This window comes from Galleria mellonella, unplaced genomic scaffold (genome assembly GCF_026898425.1).
Source record: "Galleria mellonella isolate WM207_F2 unplaced genomic scaffold, CSIRO_AGI_GalMel_v1 utg36, whole genome shotgun sequence".
NCBI lineage: Eukaryota > Metazoa > Arthropoda > Insecta > Lepidoptera > Pyralidae > Galleria > Galleria mellonella.
The window spans coordinates 7,233,960-7,260,308 of NW_026442086.1; the positions used below are offsets into that span (position 1 = coordinate 7,233,960).

The following is a 26,349-nucleotide window of genomic DNA, read 5'->3' on the forward strand; positions in this document are numbered from 1 at the left end:
AAGGCCTTCTGAAATCTTACTTATTTTAATATGAGTACCACAATAGTGGCAAAAAGGTATACAGCCTGTCTGATGTAAACGGTCACTATAGTGTATGGAATCGTTGCTACACTTTGATAATCTTTAAGTTACCAAAGAGTGGCAATGTTGCAATTACAAGTAACTATTTATAATTAAAAATAATGAAATATTTTATTATTCATCTGCATCCTAAGATTGCCTGGAAGAGATTACTGTTTAGAGATAAGACCGTCCATTACCGCCTCTTTATCTTACATTTATGTTAATAAGTTTATGTAATTAATTATTAATTTTTTTAGTGTACACATTTGTTAATCTTTATAAACTGTATCATTATTTAAACAATGAAGAATTTTCATTTATTCATTCATTCATTTTTCAATATTTCTAATTGGTGATTTAAAAAGTTCTCTGCTTCTAAACTGATTTATATCTTTTAATCAAAAAAATTTTTTGGAATCAACTTCCAACAGCAGTATTTCTGAATTCATACGACATCCTAACCTTAAAGAAAAAAAATATCATTTTATATTAAAAGACGGGCAGCACAACTGCAGTTTATTTGCTATTGATGGTGCTCCTGGGAGGCGATAGTCACTTACCATCGAGTGAGCTGCATGCCTAATACTCTATGCATTATAAAAAAATAACATAGAAATGTTCTTTTTATGCCAATACGGACAAAGCCGCAGAATAGTCAGTTACTAAAACTAGACAAGGCATCTACACAACACAGAACTATTAAAAAAAAAAACTAGACAACGACAATCAGTGCTAGTAGGTTATATTAACCCATTATTACAAGTATGATTATTAAATATTGAGCAAACGAAAGCTTACAATATGTCACAAGCAGAACAAATATCGTTAATAAGAGTCCATAAACATAATCGCTTCTTCACGATTACACCATGAACTAAAACAAATCGATGCAGAGCCTACACGAAGTTCGACATACAAATTACCAAATCACACTGTGTAAATATATTTTATAATCATATAACATGCAAACGCGCTTGTGAAATGATTGAGTATCGTATTGCACAATTACTACCTAATTCAATGTCACATCTTGCCTAATCATTGTCTATGGTCACAGATTTAATATTAAATAATAATAATATTAAAAAAAATATCTTTGAATTACTGTCAGCTGGTTTCTGGCCTAAGCCTAATAAATAAAAAAAAATCTTTTATTTGAAATTCACATTCAAAAATAGAATTATTTTAGTAGTCGTAAACAAATAAAAATATAAATTATTAAATATATTTTTTTGTCAAAATTTTTTATTTTTATTATGATTTAGCATTAAAAATACATACAAGTTCAAATTTTCACGCTTTTCTTTTTAACCCCTGTTTTTTAATCGCGATTTTTATATGCCGCAATAGGGTTGCAAAATGACAATCGAATATAATAATTGTAGTACGAGAAAATTTCATGTATAGTTCTAGAAATAATTTATATGGTAAAACAACGTTTGCCGAGTTAGCTAGTATATATATATATATAGAGAGAGAGAGAGCATTAAGTCTTCCTTGTACACATAATATACTAATGAATTATTAAATAAACAAAACATCGTTACAAAAAGATATAAAATAAACTTTATATTAATTGACCTCCCAACACAAATCATATTACAAAGGTCTGAGTTTATCCTGTGTGATCCCGGCATAGAATAGGCCACCCCTTCCTTTCCCGTGGGTATCGTAGGAGGCGCCTAAGGGAGGGCGAGGGATAGACAGTAGCGTCTCTCTTAAAACATCTCCAGTCCTGACTGCGGTTGCCAATCCGCCTACCAAGCGTGGCAACTACTGGCAAAGCCCCCAAGGGATAGGATTATGTTCAGCAGTGGACAATTAAAAGCTATAATAATATGTCTTTTATAAATTATCGCCGACTGTCAGCGCCACAGATATAATCTATACTTATAATAAATCTGTAGACAGGTCAATTCTGTACATAAAATATATTTCCAAAATAACTATCAGGGGGTGATTAGTGATCGATACTGACGCCAAAAATGCAATCAGTAAAATTTTTGTCTGCCTGTCTGTATGTTCGTTATAGATACAAAAACTACTCGACGGATTTTTACGAAATTTGTTATAATTATTCTTCATACTCCTGGGTAGGTTATAGTATACTTTTCATCACGCTACGATCAATAGGAGCAGAGCAGTAAAGGGAAATGTTGGGAAAACGGGAGAAGTTACACCATTTTAAGCTTCCGTCGCGTGTGCAGCCTTAATGGGCACTTTTAAAAATGTCCACCCGTGCGATTCGGGGCGGGTCGCTAGTATATAATAAAAGAAGTATTTATGAACCAATGTCATTGGCTCGATCTGTCAAAACCACAACGTGCCTTCTACTTCGGAATGCTGAGTATTTTTCAAACATGTTTACATGCAATTATTTTATATTAGCACCTTGATCTATTAACATAAATTAAGTAGGTATCCAATATACGATTAAGCAAATTATAGAACGTGTAAAGGCACCAAACTGAAATCGATATCAAATATCAATAACAAACCAGTCAAGTCCGCAATCCCTTGAAGCTGTGAAGAAATCTACTGAATTTACTGGGTACAGAGGAATAACACCTGAGTCCTCAGGAATGGCAATGCATGGGGGGTATCATGGGTGAAACAGTATACTCTATCATGGGTGAAACAGTATACTCTAAACACGAATGGGACAGAGGTATCCAAGCAATAGACTTTTGTACAAAGTCTCCCTCTGGTATATTAAACAAATTAACTAATACTAAATTAAACAAATAAAAAACAAGAACAACAATATTAGAAGTATTATTGTATTGTATTCTTACTTAATCGCCGAACGGGGACATACATTTACATACATATTAGAAATTTCATGGTGTCAAACAGGAATTTTACACTGTTTAACTGCTCTTACAATTCACTCGACTAACGTTTGTATGGTTGACATGGAGAAATGGGTTGCAGCTATGTGAACGAGAAACGGTGTACAGTTTTCGGTTATGGAATTGAATCCGGGACCTTGACATGTATGGAATAAATTAGGTACTAATACTTTTGCGGAAAGTTAAAGTGAATATATTACAGTAACTACTTGTTTGTAGAATGATTGTATTGAATATAAATATATATCTATAACTGTTTCACGGTTAGGGGGAAAATGGATTGTTAGTAATGGAGACTGAGAATCCCATTGCTAGCAATATACCCAACCAGGCCGACCTCCTCGCGGTTCTCCCTGGAAACTATCATGGTTAATTCCTGATGAATTCATCATGATGGGCTAACTGGCCTGTTTTCATTCTCATCCATCACCCTTCACTGGTGCTCCGGCAGAGTATCCCTTTAGCGCAGGCGGGGTTACCATACCACTTGTACCCATTAAAAAAAAAACTGTTTCACGGTTAAAACATGAATGGAACAGTGCCAAGCAAACGACTTGTACAAAGTCTCCCTCTGGAAAATTATCTATTGATAGCTTTGAGTCTCGTTTCATTAGTAAATGTCTCTGTAGGCACTTTATTGTCAGTAATTAAAAATAAATAAACATATGAATAATCTTATTGAATCACCTTTTCTGTTGAGTAATGTTAATATACGATGTCCTCGGGTTAATTCTACAAATAATAAGTTATTTAGTATACCTTTTTCACAAACAAATTACATGAGTAATACTTATCTTATAAGAGCCTGCAATTATTATAATCAGCAGTTCCTCTCTTAAGACGTATTCAGAGAAGATATAAACTTATATAAAAGACATGTGAAACACGTGACCCACTGAAACTGCGCAGAGATGTTGCATCTCTGTGCATCATCTTGATACCTGCTGCTGATTTTCACCACCGTACAACCCGCCACAAACTAAAGTTTCATCCCTATCATCTGGACGAGTGGCGGTCTTCCACCGTGCGTTTTTCAAGGCACTTTCTTCCACGCACAACCATTCTTTGGAATCAACTTCCAGCACCAGTATTTCCGAACCGATACGACAACATAACCTTCAAGAAAAGAGTATATTCCTTTTTTAAAGGCCGGCAGCACACCTGCAATGCCGCTGGTGTTGTGGATGATCATGGGCGGCGGTAGTCACTTACCATCAGGTGAGCCGCATGCTCGTTTGCCCCTTGTGTTGTAAAAAAAAATGTTAAACAGAAACTTCGAGCAAACTCCATTTGATTAGAAAGAAAAAAAAAACATTTTAAAATTGTTAATTGTTATGTTTCTTTTCTTTTTTTGTATTGTCATATTTTTTTATATTTATTATGTGCTCTCGTTCATTTGATTTGTTAGTTTTTTGTGGAAATTTCACTGATTTATATTATAGCTGTATTTACTATTTATATGTTTTAGGTATTGTATGTTTCCACTTTAAAATAAACAAAAAATAATAATAAAAATAATATTTTGTTTATAATACATCAGTTAAGATACATTAAAAAAACTTTAGTAAATAAAATTAAGAACAAATAATAAAAAAAAAATGCCCATTTACTTATAATTTAGGTAATTTGGTTACATTAAAATAATGAATGTATCATAGGAGTCATTAGACATATCAACTATAAATTCGTTGGCTCATAGTCTTACTACATACATGTGACTAATATACATATAAAATACGCTATGATTACTGTGTCGTAAGCCGTCAGCTGATTTAAATGTATACAATGGTGAATACACAATGGTGAAGGCGTTTTGAAGCCCTGCAATTGTATGGTCGCCATTGATACATTGTATGTCTAATATACCCTAGACAAATTGGATTCGAACGACATTGGATGAATCATACAAAATTTGAGTTAATTAGATAGAAAATATTACTTAATTAGATTTATTTGTTTAGAATTATTTTGTTTAATTCCGCTACCATTAGTATGTGTATGACTGGCAACACTCGAAGATTGACCACCACTATTACTACCAGAAGTTGCACAACTTTCCATATTAGCCATCAATATTTGACTGCCATTTTGTTTACACACGTTTTACGATACATGTGTCACCTTTAAACGAGGCATCTTCAGGCAAATTATTAGACCGCTGCTAGGAACCTAGTGTTAACCGGCGTCTAAACGCTGACCGGTTAACGATTGGTCGTCGAAGATTGATGACTAATATGGAAGGTTGTGGAACTTCTGGTAGTAATAGTGGTTGTCAATCTTCGAGTGTTGGACACATACTAATGGCAGCGGAATTAAACAAAATAATTTTAATCAGCTTACCAGTGATATAGACTTCCGCAAGATAACACCTTATTCAGTAAAATAGACTTAGAACCATATAAATAGAAATAAAAGGAAATAAAGTAAGTTATTTTTTATTAATTTTAAATTAAAATTTATTTAATCATGAGCTCTGTTTGGAAAATTTTAATTTAACGTTTATATAAATGAATCAGAGTGATGGCGGTAGCCCTACCATAGGTTATAATATATGCTTGGCGAAATATGTAGGGCATGTCGAGAGTTATGTACATTCACCACGATGGCTAATAGTCGACTTCACCATTAAGAGTCGCAGTCGTGAGTTTATTTATTTAATTTTTATTATAACAACAGCAAAAGGATAGCAGCACAGGTTAGGTTTTTTCTTTCAGTCAGAGAACATACCCCTGTCCCGTGGATGAAATTGCGGGTTAAAGCTAGTACAAATTCATCTAGTACAAATCATGTAACGTACTAAAAGCATTGCGTATTTACGTATTATCTATGTATTTTAAAATATCTCGGAATTTATTAAGAAAGTGGCCTGGTGTAAGATAAATCGCGAGACTCATGATATGGACTGGCTTAACGACTATTTACATATAACTGTTTCTATATTAATCTTTCTGCTTTCTATCGAAATTATAAAATATAACATTACATTAAGAGAATTACAGGGTAATTTAAAATTAAGTATACTGGAAAAATAAATATTCGATTGATTTGTATCGACTATAATACCGTGTTCTATAATCATTTCATCCCAATTAAAATTTACATAATTTCATACGACTAGTAATCAATTACTTTCTAAAGTAATCCTTAATATATGTCTATATATATATATATATATATATATATATATATATATATATATATATACTATAGTATGTATCAATAACTTAAAATGTACATGTACATTTATATGTTTACATTATCATACATATTATGTCTCTATATTTATAGTATTTAAAATAACGAACAGAGTTTTGTGCCTCCAGTCAGACTGACAGACAGAGTATACTGTTTCCCATGATATCCCCCATGCGTTGCCATTCCTTAGGACTAAGGTGTTATTCCTCTGTACCCAGTAAATTCACGCCATATCCCACCCTTCAAACCGAAACACAGCCATGCAAACACAACTGCTTCACGGTTGAAACACGAATGGAACAGAGGTACCCAAGCAATCGACTTTTGTACAAAGTCTCCCTCTGGTAAGTGTTAGTGGTTAGTTACTCAGTGTAAAATTTTTTTGTAATTATTTGTATTTATAATAAGTTTACTATTGTAATATTTATTATTATTTATTATGAAGGAAACAATAAAAACTATCTATTTATACTGCGAAAGCAAAGGGCAACCTTATCGCTAAGGGTGATCTCTTCCAGACAACCTTTGGATGGAGAAGAGCATACAATTAATATAACGTATAAGAGAAGAGTAATTATTAACAATTGTAAAAAGAGTAGTAAGGTAAAAAAAATTATAAAATGCGCCCGCAACTGTCAAATCTAAATTTTAAAATATTGGTAGACAGATGCTCTTTATTGTTTCCTCCAAAAGATTACAATAGTAAACTTATCCTAAATACAAACAATTATAAGAAAATATTACAAATATGTGGAAATTGCACTCGCAGCGCACTAACGACTATAATCACACTAAACAACCAGCATCTTACTTGAACAATGTATATCGTCTTCCCCAGACGGCTGCACGCTCTGTTTCCTTTGTCTTTATGAGCAAGCGTGCTTGTGTAACAAACAAACTGTGATACAATTTGCATATGCAGCCGAATGCACTGCTATAATGGAACGGAACGCCGTTTCCGGTTTCCGGTGCCGCGTGCCGTCGTCGAGCGTCACCGAAATTGTTATTACGTGGAATACATAGCGGTTTGTTATTATTTATTTATATGCTTTTGTACATTCACTTATAGTATAGATATTTTTTTTATTAGATGAAAATAGATTGGTAACTCTGTCTGCGCTAACGGGATACGCTGCCAGAGCACCAGTGAAGGGTAATAGATGAGAATGAAAACAGGCCAGTTAGCCTATCATGATGAATTCATCAGGAATTAATCATGATAGTTTCCAGGGGGAACCGCGTGGAGGTCGACCTGGTTAGGTATATTGCTAGCAATGGGATTTTTAGTCTCCATTACTAACAATGCCTTTCCCCCCATATAGTATAGATATTAGGTTATAGCAGAATGTACACAGGCAGACTTATCTCTTAAAGGGAATTCTTTCAGTCAACCTTGAAAACTTGAAAGGGGAAAGTGTTATTTTATGTATTCAATGATTTTCAGGGTAATATTGTACTGTTAATTTTCACTAAGTTTTTATCCGATTTCAAAAATTAGAATTTCAATTAGGGTTTATTTTATGTTTGTTACCTCATAACTCCATTAGAGGGAGACTTTGTACAAAAGTCGTTTGCTTGGGTACCTCTGTCCCATACGTGTTTCAACCGTGAAGCAGTTATGTTTGCATGGCTATGTTGCGGTTTCTAAAAAAACCTATCTGTAACTATATCCTTTTAGATAAAAAAAAAAAAGATTTTTACAAATAGGTTTAGACGGAGTTATGAGGTAACAAACGTAAAAAAAAAATACAACCGAATTGAAAACTTCCTTGTTTTTGAAGTTAGTTGAAGACTAAACCTTTTTCTAAAGAAACTGGAGTCTACCTGAAAAAATATGTATGGAAAAATGATTAAAATTTTTGAACATTCCAGGTTCCATATTCTTTTTTTTATACCGCTGAGGTGGCAAACGAGCATACGGCCCACCTGATGGTAAGCGGTTACCGTAGCCTATGAACGCCTGCAATACCAGAGGTATTACGCGCGCGTTGCCGACCCTGAAGAAACCTCTTTACCCCCTTTTGAAGAACCCCATGCTGTAGTCTCTTGGGAAAACCTCGACAGGGAGCTCATTCCATAACCTGAGTGTTCGTGGGAGAAAACATCTTTGAAACCGCGTTGTACGCGACCATTTAGGCTGTAAGGTATGAGGCTGAACTCCCTGTCGATGGCGAGCCGTACGATGATAGAAAGTGGGCGTAGGCATCGTTGTTATTCTGTGAAACCCTACCATCCGACATTTGTGATACACACCCAGACCACCGAAGCTGATATGCAAACATAATATGACTACATTAAGCGATCAATCGTATTGTATTAATATCGTGAACAATCCTTTATCAATAAACAAAAGATTGCGCCTCAGGCGCCTAAGCAGGGTATGTTGTTCATCAGATCAAGTTTGTTCGACCATGATCAATAACCGCTGATAAGTTTAGCTCGCTATAAGGTTAAGGATTGTCAAACCGGATTTTTGGACTAAGACGTTTCAATACCTTGACCTTTTCGTTTTGCGTTCACCAAATAACAGGTATCTACTGGTAGGAACATCCGTAAGTCCTAATAGTGATTATGGATTTGCGATAACACCTATTCCTTGCATGATGGTATTGTGTTATTTTTTAACATTTATGTAAAATGGATTTTTGGATTTAAATCTTTTTAATTATAATTAAAATTGTGTTTGAAATAAAACTATTGGAATTGTGGAAAAATCAATTATTTTTATTTAAAAACCAAACAAAAAAATCAATTTTGATAAAAGTTACATAAGACCAAATTCCATTCGAATAAAAAAATAATTTTTGAAATCGGTTTACAACTAACATAGATATGAGGTAACAAATATACAAAATATCGAATTGAGAACTTTCTTCTTTTTGAAGTCGATTGAAAGGAATTATAATTAAAACTTTTGCTCCACACAAAATACTGAATGATTCCTTTTTTCATTACTATTTTTAATTAAAAAGATAACCAGAGGGAGACTTTGTACAAAAGTCGATTGCTTGACTACCTCTGTCCCATTCGTGTTTCAACCGTGAAGCAGTTGTGTTTGCATGGCTGTGTTTCGGTTTGAAGGGTGGGCTATGGCGTGAATTTACAGGGTACAGAGAAATAACATCTGAGTCCTCAGGAATGGCAACGCATAGGGGGTATCATGGGCGAAACAGTATACTATAACAGAGTATACTGTTTCGCTGCTCATGCTACTGCTCATGTCTATAGACGACGGTTACCACTTTCCATCAGGTAGGCCGTCAGTTTGTATACCATTCTAAGTTGGATAAAAAAAAATCGTTATAACCAATTCACTTTTAGCAAAGCCATGACATAACTCACAGGTACTGCTTTACGGGAGAAATAGACGAGACCTATCTATATAGATGGCTCATAACTTTACCGCTATTACACTATCATTATATCTATCATGATATCAACCATTACCAATTCACTGCTGAACATATGCTTCCCTTATAGATATGCCATAAGGAACAGGGACATTCTTACTCACACAATTAAACTTAAAAATGTAAAATAATAATAAAATTATTTAAAAGAGCATCACGCAAGTTTCTTGCTCGTTCTTCTTGTGATGAGACAGCTTTCCGAACGAGCGGTAAATTAAAAAAAATGTAATGACTTTTCAAAAGTGCTTCAATGTAAGTTTATTTGAATAAATGATTTCTATTCTATTCTATTCTATTCTTTATGGCAGTTTACTATTTGGGAGATTTTGCCAGTATAGGTTATATGGGATGGTAACCCCACCTGCGCTATCGGTATACGCTGGCGGAGCACTAGTAAAGGATGATAGGTGACAATGAAAGCAGGTCAGTTAGCCCGTCGTGACAAATTCCACTAAAATTAACCTCGATAGTTTCCAGGGGAACCGCGTGGAAGTCAACCTGATATTGTATTTTTTTGATGGATGAAAATGGTATGGTAACTCCGCCTGCGCTAACGGGATACGCTGGCGGAGCACCAGTGAAGGGTGACAGATGAGAATGAAAACAGGCCAGTTAGCCCATCATGATGAATTCATCAGGAATTAACCATGATAGTTTTCAGGGAGAATCGCGAGGAGGTCGACCTGGTTGGGAATATTGCTAGCAATGGGATTCTCAGTCTCCATTACTAACAATCCTTTTCCCCCCTGATATTGTATTGCTAGCAATGGGTTCATTAGACCTAATTACTAAAAAACCCTTCCTCCGGCAACTGTAGTTTGGCTTTTAGTTATATTTTAAAAAGGAATTCTCTTATTAAACACAACAAATATGATGATAGCTTTTTTTTTATTAGATATAGGCTAGTCTCAATATAAAAGGACTACATAATTGACACTTCGCTCGCGTATATGCCTTGGCTTTAGAGTCCCTTTTGGCATGACTTAGCTTGGCGTGTGGCGGTATCTGGAGGGAGGTGTAGCTCGGCATTGGCTGGCTAGTGGCGACATCTCTTGGTGTGATGTGACGTTACACTTAATTCCTAATAAATATTAGGCGAATCACAAAATGTTAAAAGGTTATTATAATTATGAATTAATAGTCTATATATATTAAGACAGACCTTGATCATCTCTTATGAAAAATAGATCAGAGTTGTATCAGGAAATAGTTGGATATTCAATCAATGCGCAACCTTGGATATATTAATCTTAATTATATATCTAACGATTATAGCAGCACGAGTAGCTAGTACTATTAGATAATATATCACAAGTACATTTTGGTACGACACAAATTAACGAATGAATGTATGGATGAATGTATGTATGGATGAATGAGTATACTTTATTTGCATTATACAATATAGGAAATAAGCAAGACAATTTACAAACACAACGATACAATTGTATAAGTACAGTAAGGCGGTGTTATTGCTGAGAGCAATCTTTTCAAGACAACGTTAAGGTAATTTTACGTTAAGGACTAATTGTTGTACAAGTAATTATGATAATGCTGTATAATTAATAAAGTACACCTTTATCAAATTAAAAATAAAATTATGAACTATATATAATTTATTATAATATATGATTATTTAAGATTATGTTTTACAAAAAAAAAAAAAAACTCTAATTTCAAAAATGTTAAAAACCATTATTTTGATTTATTTTAAACTGAACAACTAAATCGGTTTTAAGAAAATTTCCATGGGACCAATCTGAAAATAAAAAAATGCAGTTGAATTAAGAACCTTCCACTGTTTTGAAGTCGATTGAAAAATGTTACTTGAATCATGAATCGATGAACGCATATACCAATGAACGACTGAGACATTTCGTGGACACATTCTGGAATAATTGTAAAACTTTTGCATTACATAAACATTTTGATTGCAATTGGTAGGGTTCACTCTAGTGTTGCTTCCGATATATGTACATAGCTTTTCATCGGTGTCTTTTATCAACGGACTTCAAAAACGGAATAAGTTCTTAATTTGATTGTACTTATTTATGTTTGTTACCTCATCACTCCGTCATTTGTGGATCAATTTCTAAAATTCATTCTTTTTCTGAAACTACACTTTCAGATCACTTTATTTTTTCAAATTTATAAAAATCGGCTCAGTAGTTCAGTTTTTAAATCAAAAAAACTGATTTTGACCCAGTTAAAGTCGGTTTTTTCTTATATCTCGCAAATACGTTAACCTCTCAAAAATCTCATTTAATTTTTATTATTTTACCACCCACAGATACTTGGACTGGATGAATCTGCTAACGTACGACTATCACTCAGCATTCGAGCCGGCGGTAAACCACCACGCGCCCCTGTTCCCTCTGGAAGAACCCAACGAATACAGCACTGACAACGAACTCAACATTGTAAGTAACTGACACATTATAAAAAAAAACTCAACATCTCCGTTGTTACGAGAAGTTAAAAAATTAGGGAATACATCGCGTAGTATACAAATATTATAAATTAATATTTAAATCAAGAAATTTTTCCGTTTCGAAATCGCTTAAAAATTCTCAGTGCTTCGTCTATGGGGAAATCTGTCATGGGCATACAGTCCTTCCGAGGGAAACAAATGATTACTGCCAGACTCCTACCAGCTAAAATACCATAGTATTCTGCAGTGATGGGACCAAGGATTCGTTTCAAGATACCAAAAACAAATCGTAAACCTATCAGCGTAAAAATATTAACTTTCACATAGCAAATCTTTACTGTAATGCAGAGGTGCATCAGAAAGGAACTTCATACAAACTGTATTCCCTTGTTTAACCTCCTTAGAGATATCTAAAGTTTCATGCCAACCATCTAGATGAGTGGCGGTCTTCCACTGTTTTCAAGGCACTTTCTTCCACGCACAATCACTCTTTGGAATCAACTTCCAGCAGCAGTATTTCCGAACCAATATAACATCATAACCTTCAAGAAAAGAGCATATTCCTTTTTTAAAGACCGGCAACACACCTTCAATAACTTTAATATTGAGGGTGATCATGGACGGCGGTAGTCACTTACCATCAAGTAAGCCGCAAGCTCTTTTGCCCCTCATCTTTAAAAAAAAAACATTGAGACATTTCTGTTTTAAGGAGGTTAGACAGAGGATCATACTCTTCGGGAACATAATTAATTTCTTACAAAATTATCTCAATTTCCAGGACTACACAATTAAGTTCTACATTGAAAACGGCGCGGATCCTAATAAACTGGTGCTCGGTATACCGACGTATGGCCGTTCGTACACATTGTTCAACCCTGATGCCGTGGAGATCGGCTCCCCTGCAGACGGACCTGGTGAGCAGGGAGATGCTACGCGGGAGAAAGGATATTTGGCTTATTACGAGGTAAGACTTCTAGATACTGTAACTTGATCATCACACTTTTAGTGTTACAAAACTAAATCCCAAACGCTTTTATTCTTACATACCTACATATCTTTCTTTATTCACTGTTATAACTCGTATTGTACATGTCTCATATAATATATTCCCTTGTTTCAAAGACTTTAAATGAAATATATGAATAAAAATATTTATAATCGCAGCTTGTCATATTACATAGTTTAACAAAATCACAGCTCGTTGTATACGCAAATGGTCATAATCACAGCTTGTCGTATTTCGCAGTTTAACGCAATCACAGCTCATTTTATAGTCATAATTGTAGCTTATAATATTACGCAGTTTGACACAACCGTAGCTCGTCATATAACGCACCTCATCACGAACAGCGATATATTATTATTTCTTGATTATTTTTGTGTAGACATTTATTAGCTAAAAAAATGTTAATAAAAAATAGAACGACATTTTAACCCATTTTTCTATTTAATAAATGATCCTACGTACATGATCAATAAGTAATTATTCCTAACTTCATTTCAGATTTGTGAAGCTCTAAAGCCTAAAGAGAAAAAACGCAGCGTCCGTCAAAATGACGACGAAGATGATGAAGAGGAGGATTCTGAGGAGTCCACCGAAGTGGACGAACCGTGGACTGTGATGTACCCTAACCCGAATGCTATGGGCCCCGTCGCGTTTAAAGGCAACCAGTGGGTCGGGTACGACGATGTGGAAATAGTGAAAAAGAAGGCCGAATACGTCGCCGAGAATGGATTAGGAGGTGAGTTGAACACGGGAAGGTTTAATAAACTTAAAAATCTCTACTTTGGAATGTCGAATAAATTCGTTTAAATTTTTTAACATAAACCAATTTTATGAGCTCTAAATTATTATTTCTATTATAATGACTAAAAAGGTTGGTTTATGTTTTTACTGTGTATGTTTGTACAAAAGTCGATTGCTTGGGTACCTCTGTCCTATTAGTGTTTCAACCGTGAAGCAGTTGTGTTTGCATGGCTGTGTTTCGGTTTGAAGGGTGGGATATGAGGTAAATTTACAGGGTACAGAGGAATAACACCGGAGTCCTCAGAAATGGCAACGCATGGGGGGTATCATGGGCGAAATACTCATATCATACTGTGTTATGTCCATGGTACTGCTCATGTCTATAGGTGACGATTACCACTTTCCATCAGGTGGGCCGTCAGCTTGTTTGCCATTCTAAGTTGTATAAAGAAAAGGGCCTTTATTTATACAATCTAAATGGCTTGCGAGTTTTAAAAGGTCTATGCTTGTATGACTGTATTCGCCGTGTGGTCCAGGCATAGAATGGGCACCCCTTCCTTTCTCGTAGTTATAATAAAAGGCGACTAAAAGAACTTAATGATCGAAGGATGCCAAGCGTGGCAACTACTAGTAAAACCCCACAATAGGGAAAGGCCTATGATGATGATGATGCCCTATGATGATGTCCAAATTATGGGTGATGTTGGATGTATAATGCTGGCCATAAATTCTTACCTGTTATCTTTGACAAGTATCTCTCTAGCGTTATTATAAGTAGTGACTTGATATGTGTTGCAGGTATAATGTTCTGGTCCATCGACAACGATGACTTCCGCGGCAACTGTCACGAGAAGCCGTACCCGCTCATCGAAGCAGCCAAGGAGGCATACATAGCCAAGCTGGGGTAACATTATTATTGTTAATCAATTTCAATACACACATATTGTTGCTTGAGTAATCTCTAATGGGGTTGAAAATATAATCCTTAAAAGGGTAGTTAAATATATTTCTCATCGTGCCCATATTTCGGCGAACAGTGCGCCGTCACTCGACTTAGTTTTGTTAACAAAGTATTCTATGCTACTAAATAAATATCATCATAAAAATTTATAACATGAAATCTTCATCAGAATTTCTCGTTCAAGGTATTTTAATGTAAAGAAATATGAATCTAAATTTAAGATTTCTATTCGTAATGTACTTTCTGAAATAATATACTTTTGTATTTTCTGTATGCATTAAAGTTTTGTGTATTTATTTATTATATTAATATTTTTTAATAAAATAATAATAATAATAAACTCTTTATTGCGCACAATGGAGATGTATACAAGGAGTATTTATACAGAATGTGCATATACAAAAGGCGGACATATCGCTAAAAGCAATCTCTTACAGACAACCTGGTTAATTTTTTTTTTAAATTTTAATAACACTGAATATATTTTTTTATTCTAAATAATATAATTTAAAATATTTTTAGACTTACATCTTAATCATTTTTTAATGATGGACTAACTGGAAATCAATTAATCTTTCGAACATGACATATATAATTGAGTGACACCATTTAAGTGTTTTTTTTTTCTATTTCATTTTTGTTTATTGTTAAATGTTTTATGTTTTTTTTTACTACCGTGTAATTTTTTTTTGATGGGTGAAAATGGTATGGTAACCCCGCCTGCGCTAGTGGGATACGCTGGCGGAGCACCAGTGAAGGGTGATAGATGAGAATGAAAACAGGCCAGTTAGCCCATCATGATGAATTCATCAGGAATTAACCATGATAGTTTCCAGGGAGAACCGCGAGAAGGTCGACCTGGTTGGGTATATTGTTAGCAATGGGATTCTCAGTCTCGATTACTAACAATCCCTTTTCCCCCCATTAGCGTGTAATTGAGAATCTCGTTTTATTTTTAAATCAATTTTAAATTTTTAGTAATTGTCAAATTTGCAGTGCCACGGACAACGCTATAGTGTCGCAGCCGGTGACTAAAGCGAGCGCCAAGAGGCGCAACCGGCCCCGCGTCTCCACCACCACTACCACCACCGCCCAGCCGTCCACCGCTGCCAAGTAAGAATAACGTTTAATATTCGCATACACACAAAATAAAACACTTTCATCATCGCAAAGTTAAATGGTATATGGTCAACATGGCTGTAAGGCTGACTTTTTTTATACAACTTAGAATGGCAAACAAGCTGACGGCCTACCTGATGGAAAGTGATAACCGTCGCCTATGAACATGAACAGTACCATGGATATAACAGAGTATACTGTTTCGCCCATGATACCTCCCATGCGTAATCATTCCTGAGGACTCAAGTGTTATTCCTCTGTATCTTATAAATTCATTGTCATATCCCACCCTTCAAATCGAAACACAGTCATGAAAACATAACTGCTTCATGGTAGAAACACGAATGAGACAGAGGTACTTAAGCAATCGACTTTTGTACAAAGTCTCCCTCTGGTAAACAATATGACATAAAATAGGAAATATTTAATTGGCAAATAATAAATATATAAGTAAGAAATAATTAATAAAAAAATGTAACAATTGACTGATCTGAACACAGAGTTAAAAGTGTTTAACTTAAGAATTTAACACACTACCTCACCTTCCGATGGTACAGGTTCGATCCCAACATATCTAATACAAATATTTATGAATATGTACTATTATCAATAGAATATATCAAAAATATAAATAAAAATATGTAAAAAAAGCAAAATAAAAAATGGAACTAACAAATGTAAAAATCCATTGGGAATTAAACTGATTACGTAGTTGCGTAACATGGTAGGAAAAATATGAATGAATTAATACGGAAAGAGGTAATAATTGGTGTCTGCTATTGCTCCAGGACGCTGAGCAGCAAACGTAAGAGTGGTTCATCATTCACCAGCACCACGCCAGCGTGGAACGTGATCACGCCGGAGCCGCCCACCACCCCCGACCCAGGAGCTGGTAAGATTACATAAAACTGTTATTATCCCAGTCTACCTATTATAAAAGACTAGTTTTTGCTCGTGACTTCATCCGCATAACTAAGAGTGGACTGTAACCTTTTTTATCTCAAAAAATACCTAACTATATTCCAAATTTTAAATATTGCTTTATTGTCTCGGCGTAGAATGGACCATCCCTTCCTTTCCCGTGGGTGTTGTAAGAGGCGATAAAGGGAATTTAATAGTCGAGGCATAGGCATCAGCGTCTCTCTTAAAACATCACCAAAACCTAACTGTGGTTGCCAACCTGTCAACCTGCCAAGCGAGCGATTACTGGCAAAACCTCCCTTTATAGGGGAGGTCTATGTCCAGCAGTGGACAGTTAGCGGCTAATATGACGACGACGATGATATTCCAAACCTCATAATGATTGTCGCAATAAAATTATATTTTTTATATATATGGTATATTCTTTAATGTACTTGAAAATAAGATACAGCGATTAGTTTAAGAACTTGTTAGGAAGGGTGGATTTATCTCTAAAGGAGATCTTCCAACCAACCCAATGCAGTTAGAGAAAAAATAATTAGCGAGTAATTTAGTGCAGGAAAGGTACAGGTAGAAAGGTATAAAAGGTAAAAAAAGTTGAATGTCAGGAGGTAACAAAGAAATTAATCTGTTACATCACTACATAGCATAAAACAAAGTCGCTGTCGCTGTCTGTCCGTCCCTATGTATGCTTAAATCTTTAAAACTACGCAACGGATTTTAAAACGGTTTATTTAATAGATAGAGTGATTCAAGAGGAAGATTTATATGTATAATACATGCATAATACAGTAAAGAAACACTGATAATTTTAGAGGTTTCTAATGGGATGTGATGTAATGTGCACCCGCGCGAAGCCGGGGCGGGTCGCTAGTATGAGTATATAATATTAAAAATAATATAGTTAGATGCTTGATACAGAGTTACAGGCCATATATATTTTCTTTTAAAAAGAATTCATCCCATCGCTTTCGTGCTACTAACTTCTTAGTAAACATTGCTTTATATCATTTTCAGACTTCAAATGCAAAGATGAGGGCTTCTTCCCCCATCCCCGGGATTGCAAAAAGTACTTCTGGTGCTTAGACTCCGGACCGTCCAACCTGGGCATCGTAGCGCACCAGTTCACCTGTCCTTCTGGTAATTTCTTATAATCTTAGCATGATGTATCTTGCAGATTTTTTAAACTGGAACGGATGACGGCAACACTATAGAGTTTACATCAAAAATAATTTATTCTTTAAAACTAAATTACATAATACCAGCAGTTTCACTAGATTGTATGTATTTGAAAAATATATTATAAGCTAATCTAGGATATTCTAGCCTAGTCTTCCATCCATATGCCAAATTTCAGTTAAACCCGTTCAGCCATATAGATGAGTTTGAGTTCTTTTCTTTATAGGTGATAATGCAATAGTAACGCCACCCGCGCTTTCGGTATACGCTGATAGGGCACCAGTGAAGGATGATAGATGAGGATGAAGTAGGTCAGTTAGCCCATCGTGACGAATTCAACGAGAATTGTTCACGATGGTTTCCAGGGGGAAGCACGTGGAGGTCGACCTGATAGGTTAAATTGCTAGCAATGGGGCTGTCCAACTCCATTGCTAACAATGGAATAGCGGAATTAAACAAAATATTCTTTTCTAATAACCAGTGATATGTACTCCCGCAATATAACGTATAGTTCAAAAAAATAACTCCGTAGGGACAACGGAGAATCTAATGGTTAGCAAGCCTTCAGTCGTATATAAAGAATAATCCTTTAAATTAACGTCTATACGCTCCAGGTCTGTTCTTCAACAAAGCGGCCGACTCTTGCGACTTCGCGCGCAATGTGCTCTGCAAAAAACCGAGCGCGACCACGAAAGCACCCGCGAAGGTCACCTCCACCACTACCACCACGACCACCACCACGAGGAAACCTATCAAGCTGAGCACCAAGAACTCAGTTCTGTTTAGGACGACGACAACGACGACTACCACACCGGAACCAGAGGTGACTACCCTCATCTATAAGAATAATTTAATTTTAAGCATTTTTGAATAGTCAATTTTGTCTGACTGTTCGTTCTGGCATGACGCATGAATGGTGGGCACATAAGAAGGTTAAATAAAAAAATAATAAAAATAAAATTTAAAATTGTAACTGGATAGGTGTTTGTAAAAAATATGTGAAAGGTCTTAATAAAACTAATACATCCCAAAATTCGACGTGTGGTTCTGGTATAAAACAGGCCACCCATTTCTTTCCCGTAGATATCGTAAGACTAAAGGAAGGCGAGAGATAGACAGCAGCGTTGCTCTTAAAACATCTTCAAAGCTTAAAAAATACTGGCAAACCCCCCAAGGGAGAGGCTTGTCCAACAGTGGACAGTTAAAAGCTGATATGATGTTACCAAAACAATATTTTTAGAGATTTTGTATGTCTATCGTCCATATATTTATTTCGGTATGACTAAAAAATTACTGCACCAATTGAATCTGATTTTCACAGTAGTATTTCTGAAGATCTAAAATCTGATGTCTTGTGTGATAATTTAATAGCCCGTCTATACTGGTCTCTTTAACTGATTTTCCTACTTCTGAAATTTACGTGTACGAAGTAGTGTGTAAAAAGTTAGTAAAACATAAGAGAAAACTAATCATTATAAATAATCTAATAATTATTAATATCTTTGTATTTAGTATTCATCCATCTTGTAACTATTCTAAGTTAGTCATATGCATTTATACGTCTCCGTTAATAATCTAGTGCATTAAATTCAATGCAGTTTTCACAGACGCGTTCTAAAAGATCGAACCAAAAACCTGGTGTATCAATTAATACCTCATCTAGGAATAAAATAGTTTTCACTTACTTTTCTTATTTTTTTTTTCAGTTACTTATTTTTTTTTATATCTCCGTCAACCATAAATTAATTTAGAAAGTTTTGTTATATCTGAAAATATATACTTATGGATAAATCTCATAGAAATTTTATCGAAATCGGTACAGTAGTTTAGTATTAAATCAAGATAGCTGCTCTTGCCACAATTGAAGTCGGTTTATTTTTTGTGAAATAGTATTAAGTTATCTTACTTATGGAAGTATCCATCCACGTGCATAAAATCACGGTTCAAAACAAATACCGAATGAAAGATAATTTGTAACAAGAAATGCTATAAATGCCACATTATCATTCCAATATTATTAATCTGCTTCTCTTTTTGTAGAGCGAAGAAGAAGTCGAGGAGGAAGTTCAGGAGGACACCAGTGATGTGGATGCCGAAGACCCAAAAGTGATCAAGGAACTGATTGATCTTATCAAGAAAGTCGGTATGTAGTTCGTATCAAAATTATCATCACTATATCAAGCGTTAACTGACAACTTCTGAAAATAACCCCCCCCCACCCCCCCCCCCCCCCCCGCCTTTAAAAGGGATTTTGCTAATAGTTGTCACGTTTGGCAGTCGGGTTGGTAACATGAATATATCATATCAGAATGATAAAACAGAATTTAAAATTTCAAGTAAAATGGTGGATTCCTCATTAGTGGCACCTATAATTACTGGCCAGGTATTTTCGGTACAGATCTTTCTCTCGAGTTTTTATTTTCTTGCACTAATGTATTGACATATTGTACTCTTACATGGAGAGTTCTCCGTATAAAATATATATGTACGTATTTGAGTATCTTTGACATTAGTATCTTTAAGAATTAAGTAAATAGAATTGAGTGCCAAAGACCTCGGTCCTTAATGACATCAGAAGAAACTCTTTCACACATATAGATGTTTTTTTTTTATATATATATATAATTTAGAATGGCAAACAAGCTAACGGCCCACCTGATGGAAAGTGGTAACCGTCGCCTATACACATGAGCAGTACCATGGACATAACAGAGTATACTGTTTCGCCCATGATACCCCCCATGCGTTGCCATTCCTGAGGACTCAGGTGTTTTTCCTCTGTACCCAGTAAATTCACGCCATATCCCAAAACAAAAATGTTCAAAAATCCCTTGTCTACACCCATAGACAGGAGAGAAAGGATTGTTCGTAATGGGTCTAATTCTCCCCGCATTTCCCTCCAAAAACCATCGTGGACGTGGTTTGGTCGTTTTTTTCATTTTCATTCTTAATGAATTAATAACGATGGGCCAAGAGATCTACTTTCATCGTCACCTATTTCTCCACCAGCGTAAACTGATAGCACAAGCCAGATGCAATTGTTATCAACTAAAAGCAAAAGCACCTAGAGACATTGTTCTAAATATAAAATCTTGAACAGGTGGCGTGGAACAGCTGGAAAAGCATTTGCGCCTCTCAGAAACCTCAGTCAGCACGGATGGCCCGTCTACCACACCGTCGTCGTTAAACAAGAAGTTGTACAAAGTACTGGAGAGAACGCGAGGAAAGAACAAGTAAGTTTCAGTACTAAACCTAGTATATAATGTTACTTTCATGGCACGATCCGTTAAATAAGGCAGATAGATCTTTGCAAAACTTCACTCGCATTCTGGAAAATTCTAAAAAAAAAATATCATCTCCATATAACCTTATTTTTAACGATTTCTCTCATTGTAAAATAATAAATTTCAGATTCCTGAACAGCGTAAGTGAGGACAGTTCGTCTCAGAATAGTCGCAGAGGTCCGCAGAATGCAGGACTAGAACCAACGCCTGACAAGAATGTACTGATTAAAAAGGACAGGCCACAGTAAGTGGTTATTATTTTTTTCATTATATCTACATATATATCTACATATATATATATATTAATATTATTTTCAATGTATGTCATCAGCATCTCAGTCATTATCCGTCCACTAATGAACCTGAAAAATAGGCCTTTCCCATAGACTGCCATAAAGAACGGTCCTGAGCAACCACCATTGATACCCTGCAATGTCTTTAATATCAATTTCAATGTATATGTATACATTGTGGTACTAAAAATTTAAAAATTGTACAAAAGTGTATGCAAACCGACTGCAGATAGACATTGTGGTCGATTCTCAGGCGCGATTTCTCTAAACCTACTTCTAAAATTAAAATTTCAATTTGATTTGACAACATACTTTTTATTCTAAGGACCAATAATGCCCATAGCTTTATTTATGCCTATGTGTGATAGTTATTATTTGCTATTAAATACGGCCGTGTGGTCCCGGCCATCCCTTCCTTTCCAGTGGATCTCGTAAGAGGTGACTAAGGGAGGGCGAGGAATGGGGAACAGTGTTCCTCTTAAAACATCTATAAAACCTAACTGCGGTTGCCAATCTGCCTGCCAAATGTGGCAACTACTGTTCAGCAATGGACAGTTAAAGACTGATATGATGATGATGATGATAAAGTGCGTCTTCAGCTTGTTTTCCATCATCTATAAAGATCACAAAGTCCCTAGAGTTAAATGTAGTTTTAATTTGCGTTGAAGCTTTTGGCCTTCCTTTGTTTCTGCCTATCCTAATGGGAGACAGGCGTGACAAATATATATGTATATACATATGCAAATTATATCACCTAGGTACATCACAATCAACCGATCACGTCCTACCAAGACATCTACCGAACCGTCTGTGGAAAGCGAAGAGGTTAAAGAAAAACCGGCGGTGTCAAGTCTTAAGCAATCCAGATCTCGTATAGTAGAATCAGAAGATAACAGTGGCACGACTTCGAAGACATTGCAGTATGTGAACATTCGTAGGGCACCGCCTGCGTCCACGTCTGACACTGCGGACGACACTGCTTCCAGGTAACGTATTTATAATGATACTAGCTTTTATCCGCGACTTCGTCCTCGTGACCGAAAAATTTTCATTAATCGAGATAAGAATGTAGCCTATGTCCTTCCATATCCCGTGTACACCAATTAATATTTATGTATGTATGTACACCAATTAATATTAATAAGTATGTAATTTTTGTGTACAAAAAAGTATAAATAAATAAAATAATATAAATAAATCTGTTTACAGAAATGCACTATTCGAGCGGGTCGAGCCGTACATTCCAGTCTCTGAAACGCCCAGTACTCTGGACATTATAAGTGCGCGGCGGGAAAACATGCCAGAGTATGTCACCATTAGGAGGCAAAGACCCACAACTGAGGAGACCACCACTGCACAGTAAGTAAACGATGCGTGTAATTAATCCTTAAAAAAAAAACATTTTTTTCCTCTAAACTTATCATCTCTTCGGATGCATTTTATCAAATATGCCATCTAGAAAATTTTAACCTTTTCTGAATTTCATGGTAAATTTTTTGTTAATAAACTAAGCTATTAGTAAAATTGGAATTTTATTCAGGTGTCCTTTTAAATAAAGTATTACACTTATTAGCTTATTTATTTATTTATTTATTTTACACATTATTGCACCAAGTAAAAAAATAATAAATACAGTAAATATTAATGAGAAGTGATACGAAAGGCGGCCGTATCGCTAAGCAATCTCTTCTAATAATAATAAGCTACTTTTTTAACATACAATAACCTAACATAACAATAATAACATATATATAATATAACATAACATATATAATAATATAACATAACAACTCGGACAAATCTTATACTTAAATCTTAAGCAATAGTTTTTTTTTAATTTAATTTTTTTTATAAAACACAATGCTATATCAGCCGTTGACTGTTCATTGCTGAACATAGACTTCCCCATAAGAGAGTTTTTACTAGTAGTTGCCACTTGGACAGGCGGGTTAGCGACCGCAGTTTGGCTTTTGGTGATAAGAGGTACGGTTCTGCCTATCCCTCTACCATAAGCTCCTTTAGTCGCCTCTTACGACACCCACGGGAAGGGAAGTGGTTGCCTAATCTATGCGGAGACCTACACAGCTAAAGTAAAGCTAATGTGTATAATATAATTCTGTATTCAATTAATACATAATTAAATGTTTTCCAAAAATTTACATTATATATCTCGCTTACATTACCCATATTCATAATAATACTTACTACATATTACTTTATTTATATTGATCCATTAAAAATGTTTTTGTCTTATTTTCAGATATCTAAGTTCAGAAAGAAGTAATGAGTCGCAAGGCCAAGTATTGGAAAGAGAAATATCCTCACAGCCACAGTATACGTCAATAGTCAGAACTCGTTCTACCACATTACCTCCTATTGATGACTATAAAAGTCCTGAACCCACTACAATTTTGGCTGTTCAGATATCCTCTCTATTAAATTCACCTAGTCCAACCGAGGCCGAAGTCCTAGAGTCTGAAACGGAAGCTCCACCAACTGAAGACAGTCAACCCACGACCATGCCATCTAGCACTACTACCACCACTACGACAACGATTCCACCTTCGACTACCACTACGACTACAGCCTTACCGTTAATTCTTCCTTCGAGCATCGCACCACGCCCACTTCCGATTCGAAGACGCGGGTCTACTACGTTATCTCCACTTACGACTATTCAGGTGAGTCCTAGGAATTACACTTTTGTAAGTCGCCGCCGTTTGCCTGTACATAAACCAAATGAGATACTCACGGACTCAGATGAAACGAATGAGGTTCCCAGAAAAATTAGATCCACCACACCAAATAGTAGAGAAGTAACTGACGACAAAGTTCGAATAGGAGGACAAATTAGACAGGTTAGAAGAAAGAGAATACGAGTTCAACCTTCGGAAAATATTGACGATTCTGAGGTGGCAGCAGCTTCCCCTGTCTCAAGGGGACAGTTTAGACCTCAATTTTCCCGCGATGAAGTCGTTTCATTAACACCAGTCGATCACGAACCCCCACTGGCTGTTCAAAGGCCGAGTTTTATTCCTAGAAATGAAAAACGATTCCGGGGGAGAACTACTGTAGCTAACAATGTAGAAGATAGCGAAGTTTCCGCAGCTACACTAGATGTACGACGTCCCAGTTTCCCCTCTAGAGGTCGTGGTAAATTTACACCTGTTTCAACAACTGCGATCAATGAGGCTGACTTTATCATCACTGAATCTACACCAACTCAACCAACTCAAAGAAAACCGACTATAACGAGATTCACTCCCCGACCATTTAATGGAAGACGTAATCCTTTGTCAGAGATCCCTGTTACCGAAGAAAATATAGATGTTAGTAGTGTAAAACCTGTTACACAACGAGTCCCATCTCGGTTTTCCTTTGGTAATACAAGACCTTTAGCTAATAGTATTCAAGGACGAAAATTACCTTTTCCATATCGGCAGCAACCATCTACTGAAAAGATACTGACAAGTGATGATGATGACCTGGAAAACAAACCTGATGATATTTCTCTGTCAGAAAGTACTATAGAAGAGAAAGAACATGAAGATGATACTGAAACAACTACACAATTACCCAAACGACGCATCATTATTAAAAAACTCAGAACACCTCTTTCATCTACAACAGAGAGTATAGTTTCTACTGAAACTGCTAATACTGATGAGAACAATAAAAAAAGATTAAGAGTAATAAGACGACGTCCAACATCCACAACGATTCCAGAACCTAGTAGTATTTCTACAGAAAATCCGACACCAAGTAGAATAAAGAAAATTATCAGAAAAAAATTGAAACCTTTAGATAATGAACCAGGCATTATAGCAAAATCAATAAATTCTCTTAATGCATCACCTAAAGATACTACTACAGAAATAGTATTTAATTATGGAGAAAAAACAATTTCAACCACTGCATCATCAATAAGTACACCATCTATAAAAGAACGAGAATCAGAAGATGAGGTAGTAGATCAAATTATTCCTGAATTATTAAAAGTAGAAAGCTCTACAGGTTTGAAAAACGAGGAAACCGACGACGCTGTCGAGGAAAATAAACAAACCAATCATAAGTTGGAATCAGAGTTATCTGAAAATAATGAAATTGCAGAAAAAAATGAAGATAAGTTACCTACTACTACTGAAAATCAGAGTACCAATAATAATTTTAATACAAACTCTGAAATATCAAATAATAATTTTAAAGAAAACGCTAAAATGTCTGAAAATCCAGTAATTACAGAAGAAAATAAATCTGAAGATGAAATTACAAAAGAAGATAATAAATTTGAAATCGAAAATAGTAAGTTAATTAATAAACCTGAAATAATTATAGAAAATAATCAGAAATCTGTAGATTTATCTGAAATTGAATCTTCGCCTGATGAAACACCTGTAAGTGAAACAGAAGAACCACTAATTGAAACAAAAACAACAAGTACTACTCAAAGACCAACTCCTCGTACAAGATTACCATATAGGCCATCTAAAAAACTTTTCTCATCCTCTACCGAAGGTTCTGTACCATCTAGCAGCAGGACTTTTAGTCGTAAATATAATCCTGGAGCATATACAAGTCCTGCAAGTGCAGATCGTGAAAATTCATTTAGATCAACAACGACTACTAGAAGGCCATTATTTACACCAAGACAAAGACGTCCATATACCACTGCCAAAACTACCACTCGAATAGAAGAAGAGGAAGAATACTCAGAAGAAGAGATTCTTGATGAAGAACCGGAAAGCCCATTGGTATTTGTACCAGCAAATCTACATTTTCCAAGAAAAACTATTCCTAAAACTGAATCAGAAGATGACTATGATAATGAATCCGAAGAAGAAAGTGATGACGAAAATTCTGAAGAGGAAAAATCGTCAAATATTCTTACTACAAC

The 26,349-nt window shown here is 35.4% G+C and overlaps 1 protein-coding gene across 3 annotated transcripts in view; it reads left to right on the forward strand.

Moving 5' to 3' along the window:
* Window positions 1–26,349, forward strand: part of LOC113520689 (uncharacterized) — a 165,074-nt gene that overhangs the window by 78,587 nt on the left and 60,138 nt on the right. For all 3 annotated transcript variants that reach the window (XM_031910457.2, XM_052897270.1, XM_031910458.2), the window contains exons 6-19: window positions 11,811–11,940; window positions 12,730–12,915; window positions 13,456–13,693; window positions 14,497–14,602; window positions 15,656–15,772; window positions 16,567–16,670; window positions 17,717–17,839; window positions 18,493–18,701; window positions 19,919–20,021; window positions 20,979–21,111; window positions 21,290–21,406; window positions 22,214–22,441; window positions 22,665–22,814; window positions 23,716–24,136. In XM_031910457.2, the coding sequence (XP_031766317.2) occupies window positions 11,811–11,940; window positions 12,730–12,915; window positions 13,456–13,693; window positions 14,497–14,602; window positions 15,656–15,772; window positions 16,567–16,670; window positions 17,717–17,839; window positions 18,493–18,701; window positions 19,919–20,021; window positions 20,979–21,111; window positions 21,290–21,406; window positions 22,214–22,441; window positions 22,665–22,814; window positions 23,716–24,136 (2,365 nt within the window). The remainder of the gene's footprint in view (window positions 1–11,810; window positions 11,941–12,729; window positions 12,916–13,455; window positions 13,694–14,496; window positions 14,603–15,655; window positions 15,773–16,566; window positions 16,671–17,716; window positions 17,840–18,492; window positions 18,702–19,918; window positions 20,022–20,978; window positions 21,112–21,289; window positions 21,407–22,213; window positions 22,442–22,664; window positions 22,815–23,715; window positions 24,137–26,349) is intronic.